This window comes from Merops nubicus, unplaced genomic scaffold (assembly GCF_000691845.1).
Source record: "Merops nubicus isolate BGI_N331 unplaced genomic scaffold, ASM69184v1 scaffold52686, whole genome shotgun sequence".
NCBI lineage: Eukaryota > Metazoa > Chordata > Aves > Coraciiformes > Meropidae > Merops > Merops nubicus.
Window position 1 is genome coordinate 1 of NW_008616685.1, and position 16867 is coordinate 16867.

At 37.7% G+C, this 16867-nt stretch overlaps 1 protein-coding gene across 1 annotated transcript; it reads left to right on the forward strand.

Moving 5' to 3' along the window:
• Positions 1 to 2115: 2115 nt before the first annotated feature.
• LOC103775431 (DENN domain-containing protein 5A) lies at positions 2116 to 16619 on the forward strand (the record flags this gene model as incomplete). Its single annotated transcript, XM_008942884.1, has 10 exons — positions 2116 to 2433; positions 4569 to 4784; positions 5673 to 5907; positions 6354 to 6504; positions 7050 to 7143; positions 10184 to 10315; positions 11924 to 12076; positions 15025 to 15109; positions 15373 to 15457; positions 16487 to 16619. Coding segments are annotated over 10 exons (1602 nt in total), but the record flags the coding sequence as incomplete, so codon positions are not given.
• Between the last annotated feature and the right edge of the window lie 248 nt (positions 16620 to 16867).

The window sequence follows — 16867 nt, forward strand, 5'->3', positions numbered from 1 at the left end:
AATGAAATACATTATTATTTGCATTAACAGCATTTTCTTAACTTTCAAATTTTTCAATGTAAAATCTCTTTTGCTCATTTGCTCCTGCCCCACATTGGGCGCCAATTATGTCCTGGTTCCGTGTAAAAAGGGGTTCAGGGCAGGACCCACACGGAACAGAACTATGTACTCGCCTCTCCCCTCCCCCGAGAGAGAGACACTTTGGAAAAAAAATGAAGTATATTGTTCAACAAGGAACAGAAAACAAAAAAGGGAGGTAAGGAAAATAATATATACAAAGATTAGGGGAGAATACAAAAAATAAAATATACAAAACCCTCAGAAATGGTTCCAGGGTCCCACAGAGTGAAAGGACAACCTCCCTCTCCGAGTTCCAAGGCAGGAGTGAAATTAGAAACCACTCCCTGCCTCTTATCAGGGTGTGTGTGGGAAGGGGAGGGAACACAATGGTTCACCCCCACCTGGGGTCCTCCCAGTTGCTGGAAGGTCACGCCCCCATTCCGAGCCTCAAAGCACAACACCCTTGTTCCTTAGTGTAGTGTCCCAGGACAACTTTTTATTCTGTGCTGATGTTGTGTCCTTTCCTATAACAATCTGCTATTAAAGTGATGTGTAACTATTTGAGGTTTTCTTGTGGTCATAAAACCAATACATCAGCAACAAATGAAAGAATATTTGACTACTCTAGAGACCTGAAATACCAAGCGAATAACTTGATGCTCTTTCAGTTAGATCTCTAAATGCACATGTTGCCAAGTGTCTTGTCTTTATATTATTTTAATTTTGTATGTGTAAAATGATGATCACTGTATCCTAACTGTGTTCTGTAGAAATGCCAAGAGAGCTAAATCTGTCACAAGTCTTAGATGTATGTTTTCACATCAGTTTACTTAAGATGTACCTGAGAGAACCCTTAATTTATCTTAGGGTACCTATGGTCAGTCCCACAGCAAAATCCTACCAGAACTCCTTTTTCCTTACTGACACTTCACTGTGTATGTTGCTCTGATTTTTAGGGTCATCCATCATTCATTTGGTATGAGGTTTATCTCTTCCAATTCTTTCCTTCCTATTAAATTGTGAGAGTACTTTTGTCCTTCTGCACTTACTGAATCATAAGAAATACATCTGTTAGCTCTCATAACTTGATATGTATTTTTGCTGCAAACTTATACTAAACCCTGAGTTCAGGTGTGCCTCCTAGAATAGCACGATGAAGCTAGGTTGAAAGTGCCCCATAATCTGGGTGAAGAGGTTTTGTATAGGGAAGGCTAAACAGAACAGTGGCAGTCCATGATAATTCTGCAGTGAAGAAATACTGAAATGCTTTCTACAGAAAAACAAACTTTCTTCTGTATACTTAACTTTACAAGCAGATTTCACACATGAATGGGGTTCTTACTTTGATGTATGTAGTTGTGTAATGTCATGAAACCATTTGATACAGATTTTTCAGTGCAGAAGCCAAAGTGGAAACCCCCACTCACCAAACATGGGGTGAGGTAAGTACTTGAAAGATGTGTAGCTTTTTTTGATGTGGCTGTGGAAGCCACATAGCTGTTTTTTCTTTCTTTCTTCTTCTACTACCCCCACCTCCCTTGGTTTTTTTGATGGTAAATGAGAGAAATGGAGACAGGAAAACAAAATTAAAACTAGTTCAGTGAATTTTTTCCCCTTGGAAACAAACTTTTAAACAGATTCAAGGAATTTCCTTAGTGTTCCAGTTGCTTTCAAAAAGAGAAAATTGCTTTATTGCAGCTTCTGCAATATCAATAGATCTTTTAGAATGGAATTCACCAGATTTCTTAGAGGAGTGGACTGATAATCTGAGCAACAGGCAGGCACCTGCTTACATATGCCAAATGAGTAAACAACTGTAAAATGAGTCTTCTTTCTTCCACCTCGAAAGACCTGGAAATGTAGGCCTTGTGATGTTTTCTTCAATGCCAGCCAATCAGCTCAGTTATGGTTGGGGCAAGTCTGTTTTATAAAATAACCGAACGAATGCAAATGTTTGAGAATCTTTTAATAAGCACTATACCCAGTGATGAATAAAAACGTAAACCTTCTGCTTAGTGATATTGTAATGGTATCCTGTTCTCAATTAAATCCCAGGCTAACCTGTGCTTTGTGGATGTAGACAACCATTTCATTGAGCTGCCAGAAGACTTACCCCAGTTCCCAAATAAACTTGAGTTTGTTCAGGAAATTTCAGAGATACTAATGGCTTTTGGAATTCCGCCTGAGGGAAACCTTCACTGCAGTGAAAGTGTCTCCAAGATGAAGAGTGTCAGAGCATGTGACCTTGTTTCTGATAAAAGAAATGGGAATATAGCAGGATCACCTTTGAATTCCTATGAGCTGCTGAAGGAAAATGAGACTATTGCAAGACTCCAAGCACTTGTTAAAAGAACAGGTGTGAGTCTAGAAAAGGTGAGCGGTAAAATATCTTCATGCTTTCTGGATCTGCAGATATCTGACTTCATCTTTACTGGAAAGAGCTTTTTTTACATGTTCACAAACCTTGTGAACATCTGTAGAGACAAGGGAAGAGAAGAAGATTGGAGGAGTGGGGTTTAACCTCACACCATCTAGGGAACCATTTGGTTATCCCCCAAGTGTTTCTTTTCTGAGATAACATGTTTAAAAATACACCTCACTATGTTTATTCTTGGTTTTAACATTTATTCTGTATTTATATCACCTTCTTATGATTTACGTGGCTAAAACTGTCATCCAAGTAACCCTGTGGTTGGAATCGAGTCTTGGTTCCTATGGGTATCTCTTTTTCGCATATGTTTAATTTTTTTTTATAATATGCTTGCCACAGGGGTATGTGATGCTTCTTTGTGGTTGATACTATAAAGTGCATTAGTGTCTTGATTCCAGGGAAGTGAATGTGCACAGCTTGTGGTGACCCTCGTTGGATTTTTTGGGGGATTAGAATTGGGAAAAACAAGTTGTGGCCCTTTTTGTATAAAAGGTATTGCCTACCCTGAAAGACTACTCTGGGGTTTTTGACCCTTTGTAGAATGGAGTGAATATTTTTCTAGCCAAGTTTTTATTTCTTGCATGTTTAAATTTCTCTTGACTAGTTTGTCATTGAGTCTGATTTTTACCTGTGTGACCAACTTGGGCTATAGGTGGAGCCAAACAGGGATAGAAATTGTCACCTACAACAGATCAGGAAGGAGAGCTGCTTTGTGGAGAGGGAGCTGCAGGCGGGGTTACAAGAAGCAGCATTCGGTTATTAGACAGGATTAGGATTAGATGCTCAAATTGGCAATGTTCCTCTTCTTAGGTTTTTATTTTGCATTATTTTCTTCTTGTTTAGGGGAAAATTGGTAAGAAGCTTTTATTCTTTTGCTGAATAATTGGGAGGTGATGGGAAAAGCACAAGTCTTTTTAAATTCTTGTAAGTTTTTTGAACATTTGGGCATTATCTACTCTCTTCCATGGCAGTTAGTCCCATTTTACTAGCCCTTTTTGTGATGATAGGATTGTATAGGTTATAACTGTCAAAATTTTCTCAAATACATAAATAAAAAAACCTGCTTAATGCCAAATACCCAATTAATGAGGAATGTATGGATGCCAAGTGCTGCTTACGAGATGCAGTTGGAAGAAATGGCTGAAGAGCAGAGCGGTCTCTAGCAGAGAGCATGGCTGTAGGATGCAGTTTGTAGCTGGCCTTGGGCTCCTCTAACCAGGGTGCTCTAAGAAGCATGGGACAGCTGCAGCAGCTGCAGCATTGTGCAGATGTTGTAAGCTTTGGATGTTACATCTAATTATGTGTGGCGATGCCTCTTATAATAACTAACAAAGGCAGGGGTAGCAAATCTGTATTCAAACTAGTGCATGAATGCTTGTGGGTTTGATTTTTTTTAAAAAGACTTTTTTTTTCTGGATACTCAATTCCTATAAGAAGTAGTATTAATTAAATGTCTGAACCTCATGTTGCTGTTTTAATGGCAGCCCGTATGTTAACTGAAAATGCTTTTCATTACATTAAAGATTACTCTAGGCTGTGTAGTGCATTATGATGCTAAGGACTTATATTACAGGGAGTTGGCTACTAGACCTGCACAGCTTCTTTTTGCTGTGCATTTCTATTTTCATTTGAAAGCTGCTATGTATTAAGCTATAACTGCATTAAACCAGAACTTGTATTACACCAGACAGAGATATGTATTTGCCTAATACGCAGGGGTGGTAAAAACCCCTAAAAAGCCTATGCAGGTAATTAAAGGGTAGAAGAAAGTAAATCAAGTCTATGGCATACACGGCCATGGTTGTTATCTATACTTTTTTAAACTAAAGCATAACCAGTGAAATTTGTGTTAGTGTAGGTTATGGTTTCTAACTGAAACTAGAACTTGTGTAAATAAAGGTGTCTTTCTAGATTGTTTTTGGTATTGCTGTTCTCTTATATTGCTTGAAACTGTAATGGTTTTTTTTTTAATTGGAATGTTGACTTGAGTAGCAGCTGAATGTCGGATTAAGATCTTGTTTTGTCAGGTATTCTAGGTCTACAACAATACCAATTATTTGTTTCCTTATTTTATTAGTTGGAGGTGCGAGAGGAGACCAGTAGCAAAAAGGATCTTAAAATTCAGTGTGATGAAGAAGAATTCAAGATTTACCAGCTGAACATTCAAATCCGTGAAGTGTTTGCCAACCGCTTTACACAAATGTTTGCAGATTACGAAGTGTTTGTCATTCAGCCCAGTCAGGACAAGGAATCTTGGTTTACAAACAGGGAACAGATGCAAAACTTTGATAAAGTAAGTTATAATAAGAAAATATGTCAATGTAGAAAATAAAAACAGTATTGAAATATAAGACTTTGTTTATTGAGCTCTAGAATGGAAAACAGTACTGTCAAAATTATAACTTCTTCCTTAAATTTCATTGTTCCCCAAATAAATCACATCTTGTATATCATGTGGGAAAATATATACATATGCACACTTAGATAAAGATACTCTTCTAAGGATACTGTAGAAAGATACATCTTGCTGTAGAAAAACAGCTTAGAAAGCCTCACCTTATGGCTAACCTCTACATTAAGGTTAAATATTACTAGTTAAAATTGTTATTTTTTTAACCAGAAGAATTGCTCAATGTTAATGAATAAAGCCATGACCCCGCATAATGCTTATGCACAAATGTATCAAATGTATTCCTAGCTCTTTCCTAGGGAAACAAAAGACCAGGTTCAAACTTTACTGTCTTCTTTACTGGACAACAGGTATTTGTCATCAGGATAGTTAAGATTATGTTGCAGTGCTGCCTGCTAATATACTAATCTGATTCCCATCAAATCGTATGAAAAGTTTCTCATCAACTTCATAAGCTTTGAACCCAGCCAGAAGTACATAATATCCACACCTGTGGTACTGTTGCTGTGGTTTGCTGAGAAACTATGGAAATTTCTAGAGAATAAAGGAAATGCTAAAATGACAATTTAATAATTGTTGTAGGTGATAGTCATGAAACTGAAGGCTTTGTACAGACTGCCGATTTCAGAGATGGAATTGCTGTGTGAAATAAAACTAGGCTTTAAGTGGCACAAAAACACTCTAATGCATCTGTGTTTAGAAAAACTGGTGCTTTTGGTGGATGTACGTTTCTCTGCAGACTCCCAAACACTCTTATCTCTTGTCTCTTAGGCATCTTTCTTGTCAGACCAGCCTGAACCTTACTTGCCTTTCCTCTCAAGATTCCTGGAGACCCAAATGTTTGCATCTTTTATTGACAATAAGATTATGTGCCATGATGAAGATGATAAAGACCCTGTTTTGAGAGTATTTGATTCTAGAGTGGATAAAATTAGGCTGCTAAATGTTAGGACACCCACTCTGCGCACATCGATGTATCAGAAGTGCACAACCATTGATGAGGCTGGTAAGAGTAATTAGACACTTTCTTGAAACTTAAGAAAACAAAACTATTCAGTGCTGTTTGTTGTATACATTAGGTTAAAGTTAAGTAATGATTCATACTTTGAAACCTCAAAATAAAATAGACCAAGCTGAGGTGTGGAGCTGAAGTGGAGAACTCAGTGTTATATAGGAAACTGAGATGTAAGATGAAATTCATGTGAAGTTTAATTAAACTCAATTGTTTCCCTGCATCCTCTGTGTGAAAAATGTTTGAGCTTAAGAAGGTAAACATAATTTTATCCTTTTGGTGGCAGTTCTTTAATACACTTTTGTACTAGTGTACCTGTTGGAGTCAGTAAGGAGCTTCCACCTCTTACATGTGAGATCCACTTTTCATTAATGTTGTATGATTATAAATACATGTCTGATTAAGACATCTTTAAAAAATTAATTTTCTTACTGTTTCAGAGAAATCTATTGAATTAAGGCTAGCAAAAATAGATCACACTGCAGTCCATCCACATTTGCTGGACATGAAAATCGGACAAGGGAAATATGAGCTTGGATTCTTTCCCAGGCTTCAGTCTGATGTTTTATCCACTGGACCAGCAAGCAACAAGTGAGTAAGCTAGGACAACAGGTGCTGGATCTTGGCAAGGTCTATAGAAAGGTACTTAAGCTATGTCTCCTGCCTGTTTTTTTTTTTTTTTTTTTTAACATCTGAACTTCCCAAAGCAAGTTTACTTAAGAAAGCCCTGTTATGTTTGATGTTGTAGTTGATGTACTTTGAGTTACTTATAATTACTGTTGATACAAAAGAAGATCTCCTTACTGGAACTTAGTTTAGAGCTAGCAAATATTTTAGGATATCTTCTTATAAAAACTTTCAAGGAAGAGGAACAAGGTGTAAATTGTAACTGGTCATCATAAAAGAGTGGAAAAATACAAAGCAAGTGTACGTGATAAAATTTTCTGAAATCCTTTGGTTGCCCAGTGTTGGATTCTTCTGTAGAGATTCTTTGTATGTATTTGCAGCTGCACTTTGTCTCGTGTAACTGATGTCAACATCTTCAATGTACAGTAAGATAGAAACTTATGTGCCACATTGCTGTTGCCCTTCACTGAGCTCTTGATGTTTGCCTAATAGTATTCCTCTATCTGTAGGTGGACAAAGAGAAATGCTCCTGCACAGTGGAGGCGGAAGGACAGACAGAAGCAACACACAGAGCACTTACGTCTTGACAATGATCAGAGAGAGGTGAAAATTGTTCAGCTATAGAGATCTGATGGCCTTTTTTCCCCTAACTGCCTGAATAACGCTCTGTAACATTGATGAAATGTCTAGACAGTTGCTTGTAGTCCATCTCTTCTCTCATGTGTGTTTAATATAAATGAAGTTTCTGGTCCTTGCCAGACCAAAAATACTTAAATTTCCTTATTCTAAAAGTTACATCATTTTTACCCCCTCTCAGGACAAAATTATTTCATCCCATGAATAGCAGAGTTCCCTGTAAATGTCATCACATGCTTTAAACTAAAACCAAAAAACGAATGGGGTTGGGGGGATTTGGGAGGACTTAATCTTAACAGTTTTCAGTCAGCTACTTCATGTCTTTAAATAACTTACCCTGTGCTTCTTTTGTACATTTGGTGGAGAAAAGACAACCACCACATTCAGAGAGTCATTAATTGCATCCTAAAATCAGAAGTGTTGCCTTTTAGAGTTGCCTGGTTTTCTTCTGTAGACGATAAGAAGTCTTAGGGTGGCAAATTGACACTGCCTCCTATTGAGGTAGGAACGTGAACCCTGCCCATAGTGTCAGGTTTGTCTGCCTGTTTTTACAGTCTGATGCTGATCTACCCACTTTATGAATTGATAGCTTCTCTCACCAGTGCTTCTGCTGCTGACACAGTTACTCTTTGTGATGAAGGGCTCTTGAAAAACTTGGGTAATGTGAACTATTTACAGGACAGTTTCTGATTCATATGATGCAGACTGTGAACTGTTGCATCAATCATTGATTTATGGGTAATTTCAAGAATAAGCTGGTTTCAGAATTGATTGTTTTTTTAACTAACTCCAAAGCTTTACTTTTATTTATATGTATGTTGTTCATTGAAGATGATATTCTCTTACTTTGTTAAATATCTTCAGAAAAGCTTAATGGGCAATTTTAGTGTTCTTGTGTCTGTTAGGATAGTGTTGTCAAAATCAATTATCTTCATCCAGTTAATTTTTTTATCATAGCTTAATTTAATCTTCTCAGTGTACTCACTTCCAGAATTTTCTTATTGGTTTGTTAAAATTTTGATGAAGTACAGTGTCATCTATGTCATCCATAACCATGTAATAGAAGAATGTCTGCATAATAAAAAAAACCCAACCCTATGAGTAGTTTCTGGCTCTGACATCTTATATATGCTCAGATAACTATAAAATACTTTTTACTGAGAAGTAACAGAAGTGAAGAATAGTTGATTTGGAACTTCATTATTGCTTTCAACAACTATGATATTTAGCATGTGTAAACATCTGGATCGGGTAGTTAGAAAGGCAAAAATCTACTTCTGGTCTCTGTGGGGTGTGTGTGTTTGTTTTTAACTGGCTCTTCACAGGTTGACTATCCTGCAGGAGTTACTCTATCTATTTCTGAGCAGTACAAATACATGCTCAGGTGAAGGTACCAACTGCCAGGTTAATCTGTGCTGTACTTTTTTGATTACATAATACTGACTGAATGTTGACCCCCTCCTCTACAAAGTGAACCAGAGACTTCCCTATTAAGTTTCAAAGTATGGGGAAGAAGTCCTTCTGAGGTGAACACTGAGGATCAGGCTGAGCTAGAGGCAGTTCTTTCAAAGTGCAGTGTTGTGAATTTTAGACAAGTTGAAGTTCTGGGGCAGCAAACAAAAATCTGTGGAACTGATACGTAGTGGCTTTTAACTTGCAAATAATTGTGCTCAGTGGAGGAGAGAATTTATGCCAGTCCAGTGACTGAACACCATCTTTTCTTTTTCCGTTTCAGATTAATTACTTATTAATTTAATTTTATGTTTTATGCTTGGGAATTCTGCATTGTATTATGTCTTCACTCTTCTTTTCTGTTTTGCATGCTTGCTTTCATTACTTCATATGTCGTTGCTGCTTTTCACTTTGCATGGTCTGCTTGGCTTTTTGCTACCAACTTCTCCTGCCAGCACCTGGACTTTTCCATGTCAGAGCTTCAGTTGCAGTTATGTTTAGACTGGGACCAGCATGCTTGGCCCTTCATGCCCTCTATAAAATCTGTGTCAGACCGTTATCTGGTATGTCCAATGCACAATATACGTGTAATCATAGTTCTGGATAAAGATACGTAATGAAATGTATATAACATGACTGTAGTGCAAGGCTGATGGAGAAGGTGTAGTTTTCCCTCTTTGTAAAGATGGTGCTGTGTTCAACAAATTTGTCTGTTTGCTGACTTTTTAGTTGGTCATTATTTCAGTGTAAGATAGAGAAGTTACCTATTAATTTGAAATATATGGTAAGCCCAAGTATTCTGTCAGTGCCTATAAAGGGCTTTCTCTTTATCACTTAGCTGTGCCCCAACCAATCTGTGATCAACTGACTTTCAAAACATATGTCATATTATTCTTGTCTCTGAGGTGAAAACAATGGCAACTTCTTGATAGCAGTAACAGGAGCAGAAAAGCTCTTTCAAGTGTAGTGAGTTCATGAATTTATTTTACACAAAAATGCAGATGGTTCACAGCTGAGAGCTGTAGTGTTTTGAAGCTGCTTCCTGAAAGATTGGAAGGGTGGGTAAGAAACAGGAGATCTGCAGTAACGCAGGGCATAGCACAGATCTCAGAGGTTGTCAAGCACAGGCAAAGTTCTCTTACAGTCCCTGCGTAGGCCAGTCTGTCACTTGGATAGTTTTGGACTGGGTAATCATCTGAAACTTTAATTTTATATGAAAAAATAACACATTTCTTAGTGCTGGAGGAAGTAATTGAATCTATGCATCCAAATGTCCTTGGCAGTTTCTATTGTGTTTTTATTATTCAGCAACTGCGTGTTCTAATACCAGATAGACAATGTAAGTGGGGTTTTGAACTCCAGTGAAATAATACCTTAAATGTCTCAGCTCAGTATAATGCTGGATATAAGAAGGAGCATTTTCTGAAAGAGGATGTGATCTTTTCCTCTTCATGGCCCAGGGGTGGGTTATAAAGATAAGTTTACCCTGTTCTCTTGGCAGAGTAGTCTCAGTCCCACTTTTATCTCTATTTGTCAATTCTCTGCCCCGACACAGAAGTACATCCAAGAAGCCAGGAATCTGGGCAGCACTATCCGGCAGCCCAAGCTGTCCAACCTCTCTCCGTCGGTCATTGCGCAAACAAACTGGAAGTTTGTAGAAGGCTTGTTGAAGGAATGCCTAAATAAGGTAAGACACAGAATAATTCTGTTCTCTTGCACCTCATATCTGTTTTTTATGGACCATTTTGTGGCCAGTGTGTTTGAACCTCTTTCTTCGGCTATCTGTTTCTACTTTATCCCTATGAAGGCTTTGGCACAGTAGTGAGGAACTTATGAAGACATAACGTATTTAGAAGTTCTGTAAGGAGTGAAAACTTTATCAAGCAGATTTAGGGTAGAGAATATAAAATGATAGAAAGAAATTGAATATTCTGATGGGCCTTTTTCATCCTGCTGCCAGTGTGTATTATAGCATATTTCAGTTATCACTGATGAGACTGTACTATTTCAGTAGGAGTTGAATGTTCCGAAAGAGGAGGTTGTGGTGCAAATGCAGGAGCTTTTCTCATAACTAAAGGAAACAGGTTAACAAATTCTGAAACATGTTTTCAAGCACTTAAAGAAATATAGCATTAGTTTGTAGATATGCTTCACCTGTATATATTTGATAATATATTAATCTGAACTAAATGTTCATGTTTATCTTAATACAGCAAAGACAATAATTATCAAATAAGCATGTTCTTGTCTTAAGTTGGTAGAGGTAATGTAGCAATTGTATACAGCTTTTTGGAGAAGACTGTCTGATGCATGCATCTACTTCTGATATCACTTTGTGTCACTTTTTTTATGTATGAAACTGTCCAAATAATCTTCTTCACTTAGTAGAGGCATATGAAGGTGAAAATCCTTGTAGGTAGACTTTTCTCTTTCACTGTGGGAATGCAACTCTAGTGAGCTTGCTGTTAGCAAAGAGAAGGCGAGGAGGAGAAGCAGCTAGAGACTGACATGGAGTTCAGCTCAACTAAGACTGTGCATAGGTGCCTAAGGGAGTATTACTGGTTTGAGAGCTACTCTTGAACAGCAACAAAGATGGAAAAATGTGTAAGAGAGGAACAGAAGTAATTTCCTAGCCATTTTTTCCTTCCAGGTGGCTATATGATGACTATACTGTGACTGGGAGACTGTACTTTTAATAGTTGGTGAGAGCTTGTTTGACTAGCATGAAATTGTGGACACTTTAGGAGAATGTGGCTCATTAGGAAGCTCAAGAGATGCACTCCAGAATGGGTTTGTGTAAAATGCAAATACCATTCTGACAGAACACAGTCTCACAGGAACAGTGTGTCCTGCTGCTACTTAGAAGCTGTTGTACACATTCGCCTCCCCGGGGAGAGGGTGCACATAGTGCACTGCTCCCAGGCCAGCACTCACTGGGCTTCTAAAGCAGCCAAACTTGTGTTGCAGGGCATTGCTGCTGGGCCTCTAGCTTGTCAGTGCGTGGCCTGCTGTTCCCTTTGGGGTAATTTGTGGAGGCTTATGTAAAGCCTCCTCTGCAAGCCCCTTGTTAGAAAGGTGGAAGAGGCTGTGAAGTGATCAACACTGGTGCTGCCATGGCTTGAAAAACAGGGATAAGAGAAATGCAGTCTGCACTAGCTTCAGAAATAATGTGTACATCCAGTTATTCTGCCAAGTCTTTGCTACCGTGTGCTTCTTTGTTGGTTATTTAAAAAATGTAAGTGATCTTGGAAGTTCCTGTGGAAGAAATTAACACTTTTGCCTTTTCCTTTTTGAGACCAAGAGAATGTTGGTTGAAAAAATGGGTCGAGAAGCTGTGGAGCTAGGTCATGGTGAAGTGAATATCACAGGTGTAGAAGAGAATACCCTGATAGCCAGTCTGTGTGACCTCTTAGAAAGGATATGGAGTCATGGTCTGCAAGTCAAACAGGTGAGGAACAAGTATTCCTGTATGTTGCAGAGCACACTTTCCTGAAGCCATGTTTATGCTCTTCCTCATTGTGCTTTCAGAGGATACCTTTTGTGTGTATACAGACCTGTTGAAATATTTGCGTTCCTCTCCCAGCCTTTTTTGTGTCACTTAGTGCTGCCTTGTCTGTCTCTGCTTTTTGCTCTGGGGTATGTGCAAGTGCACATGTTGACATATTCACAATGACTTCTGGGAAGACTTTTTTTCCATTTAACCTGGGGGTTTGGTTTTATTTGATTTGTGGGTTTTGGTTATGCTTTTAATAGAATGGTGAATAAAACCATTTCTATGTTCTCAATACTTTGTTTAATGAAGTTGCATAGGCTGTAAGGCAGCCTATGCTAAAGGTACTGTCAATGGGATATGGTATGGGGAATTTGTTTTCATTAAGGAAAATTTAGTTTTTAAGAGTAAAACACTATTTTTGTTTTTCCTGAATGATGTAGGGATAATTAAATGATGTTTATAAGATTGTTACTTAGAGGTGTTGCTTTTCATATGGAAATAATAATTGTTGTAGTCTTTTGTTTGGAGTCACTAGATGGAGTTTGGAGATCCTTTATCCTTTCCTCCTCCTCTGTACAAAGGAATAGCAAGGACAGTGAGGATTATAACTTGTTAAAAAGAATGTGCAGAATAAACATGTATGATCCAGATAACTGTAATTCACTGTCTCTGTTCCCAGCACTCAAGCTCCCGTGTTTAAATCTGCTCTCCATCAAACTGTATAACAGTTCTCGATGTGAAGATTTATCCTGTGATTCTCTCCCTTCCCTCTTGTATATCACTTAGGATAGAAGCTGTACTGCTTTCGTCTTAGAAGACAGAGCATCAGCATACTCTGCTTCAACTCAGATTTGGGCCTTTCAGACCACCAGGCGGCCAACCCTACATAAGGTTAATGCTTTGGATTGATTGCAGATGTTGGCAAACAGTGCTTAATGGTGGAATAAAATGGAGGCCTGATGGAGGAAGTGCAATGCATCTCATATTATGATCCACAGTTTGCTTTTTTTTTAAAAAAAAAAAAAAAAGAAAAAAAAAAGAAAAAAAAAGGCACCAGCAATTTTGTTTGCTCTGGCCTTTATTAAATATGAAAAAGGCTGCTGTTTTAGAAATCAATTTTATTTTTCAGTAATGAGCCAAGGGAGACTCTTCTTTCTAAGTTGACCATAGTAATGAGGATGGCTTTCCTTCCACCAATCCCTGCTTTTACCTTTTCCCTGCTGATGAACCCTGGTAGTCCTACCTTAGCTACCTACTGATCCTTCCACATGCAAAGTGAATCCACACCTTCCTTTGCCCAGAGCCATGCAGGAGGTTGTCCCGTGTGGAGTCTGACTGAAGTAGTGGGAACTTTCAGAAGGCCTTGGTTATTCCCTTGCCTCTTTTCTATCCCACTGCTTTCCTTAGGCTATCTTCCCTTCCTTTGAAGGTACAGCTTGCATCATCATTGCTATTTGGTGAAGTTAAAGGAGAGTAACATGATGATAAAGGAAGTGCATGAATTCTTACATTCATCATGATTGCTGACATCTATTTGCTGCAGGATCCTTTGTTTGCTGCTTTATATGATGTGTTGCAGTTTGCCTTGCCATGGCAGCTAGTTGCTGAACACTAGACTGTGTGTGCATGTGTGTGTTTACTGAGAGAAATACCATTTTGGATATAACTGTTCCCTGGTTGATATTTTTTCATGCTCTCTTTTTATGTTTTTATAAGACTTGCAATTTTGGCTTTCCATGTTGGATGTCAGGATTTTTATGCCCACTGTGGTGAGGTATAGGATTGAAGTGTTCAGAGATTTTTAAAAATAGTATTTTTTTAAAAAAAAAAAATTTCACGGATACTCTTGAATTGACAACTATTGCTTTACAGTCATGGTTCCTTTCTGCTCAAAATTGTAAATAATGTCTTTATAATATGACTGCTCTTCTGAAATGTAGAATTGCTGAATCTTTACTGGGTTTTCAAGTTAATATAATTTATGAAGATAAGTAATACTAATGGATATCCTCTGTAAATGATTCCAATTAATGTGCTGCTGAGTCCCTGTTCAATTACTGCTGCCTTTCTGTGGCTTTGCAAGCTTTTGCTTTATCATGTGGAGTATTTAGGATGCATCCAAGAATCCTTTTAGTTTGCCAGCAGAAGATATCCTCACACTCTGCTTTTAGCCACCAGAGATTTAGGAAAGCTACATAATGAGCAAACTTTTAACACGATTTGACAGATTATCTTGGCCTAAATACTGCATTCCATATTTTAACTTTTAAGCTTGTTTTATAATGTGTGGAGCTGGAGTATTCTTGGTGATAAGCTTTCATTGTCCTGGTTGTGATTTGGACTCTCTTACTGTGTTCGTCTTTATCTAAGTTATTGTCAGATGAAATTGAAGGGGTTCTTTAGAGGTTCTAAAAATTGATAGCATACATCTGTAGCCATGAATTATCCTCAAGGGTGAAGATGCACCAGATGTGGTCTGGATGTGAGATGGTTTCCTCAGGCTGGCTCTGTGTCTCTTCTTATTTCACTGCTGGAGAGGGAGGGAGGGAAAGGCAAAACAGTGCAGGGTCTGGCCTCAGACTTGAAACTCTACTGTACTTAGTGTTGTCCAAGCCTTTAAATGTTTTCTTGTTGTGTTATTGAACAATGAGAAATAAATCTCCATCAACTTTTTCCTGTTACCAGAATCACTAGATCCCAGTAGTTTGACTCTTTCTTTTCTTTCTCAACCTCTTTACAGCTCCTGAGCACCTCCAACTTGTGCCTCTTTTTTATTTTTTTAATTTATTTTTTACCAATGACTTTGTAGGGAGAAACATTTAAAACAAGTTTTGTTATGGCTGATACTTTCACTGTTGATTTAAAATTAAAATTTTAATTTTTCTTTACTTTTTTAATTTTAGGGGAAGTCTGCTTTGTGGTCTCATTTGTTACACTATCTAGAAAACAGACAGAGAAAAACTACATCAGGCAGCTTCAGTACCTCAGGTGAGATTGGCTTAAGCCATTTGATGTCATACCAATTTCAGCTGAATCTAGGCTCATTAGTGTTTTAATGCTCAGTGTGTGCTGATCTTCATAACCATCTGTCTACTATATTTTCATGTCACTTGAAGTGGAAATATGCCACAGTACCTTCACAAAGCAGAGAGTCACCAATAATGCAAGAGTGCAAGTTGGTGTTAATTCAGTTTGGTTTTTTATGTAGATTTTAAAATGTACTAACTACAGATTCTGTTCTTTGAATCTAGGAATACTTCTTGATTCAGAAAGGAGGAAGTCTGATACTAGTCCAGCCATGTCACCTCTCAGAATCTCTCTCATCCAGGATATGAGGTGAGTTTAAACTGTTAAAACTAACACAGAAAACCTGTGAGATTTTGCATACTTGCTTCTGTGTATAATATTTACCATAAAGAAAAGTCCATATTTCATACTGCAGGAGAGTGATGTGAGGAAGGAACCTTCTGAACTGTTTTTAAGTATATAGTGCATCCTTTTCATTGGCCTTTACAAAAACCATGGTTCATACTGAGGAGTTTTTATATTGTCACATTTACTAGCTTATAGAAATAGCCTGACACAGTTTTCATATTTTTAAAGTATTCTGTATTGTTTTCTTTCCAATTAAATGTGAATGTAGTGTGTTTTCCCAGTCATTGCCAAGTTGGTTGTATAGCTCTTAGCTCATTCTTGCTTCCCAGTGAAGAAAGTGTTTAAAGAGCTTGTCTGATCTAAAGTGTGGGTTTATCTAACATTGAGTGCCTTAGTGGAATAAAACTGTAACTTCTGCTCAATACCTTCTCTTTAGTACATGAAAAAACAATATGCAGAACTTCTAAATTAATTTTGAAAAGGTTTTTCTTTCCGCCTTTTTCCTTATCAACATCCAACTTTTTTCAGTGGTGTGGGTGAATTGAAATTTTCAAGGGACATGCTTGTCCTTTTAAAATAAAATATTTTTGTCTTGTATGCAAGAAAAGCTACTGCTGAGCATGCAAAGACAGTATTTAATTTTCCAAAGCATTCAGCCTTAAATATTGCAGTGATAAGGTCCAGAATGATTCTTAAATCATGTGAGGCAATGGGCCTGGTTTAGAATTTTGTAAATAGGGCACTGCATTGCAGATATTTCCTTTTCAGGCTCTTATTCTTTTTGAGCTAGATACGCAAAGAATTTAGCTAGTGCTGAATATTAAGGTGATGATGTCTCTTTTTCAAGTAGTTTGCCTGACATTTTGCATTCTTGCCAAAATTTCTTCTTCAGCCTAGCCTGGTTCAAAAGAACTGTCACACTTTGAAAATACTGGGCAGCCTCTTTTTTAAAAAAAAAATAAATAAATTTTTTTTTTCTTTTTATTCCAGGCATATCCAGAATATTAGTGAGATCAAAACAGATGTTGGCAAGGCCAGAGCCTGGGTTCGTCTCTCTATGGAAAAAAAGTTGCTCTCTAGGCATCTAAAACAGCTGCTTTCAGATCATGAACTCACAAAGTAAGATGGTTTATTTCTGGCAAAACTTTTAAAAAATTAAACCTGTTTGATTTCAGAACTCCGGAAGTGCTTATCTGCTTAGCAGTGTGCAAAAGGAATAGAAGAAATTAGTCTTCCAAGTGTGTCTCTGTATCTCTGTGTGAGCTATGTGGGAATTAAAATTCAATGCCGGGGTTCTTCAGAGTTCTGTCAACATAGGCAGTTTGAGGTGAAATCTTCAAAAATCGCTAGGGTGTAAATGAAACAGGATGT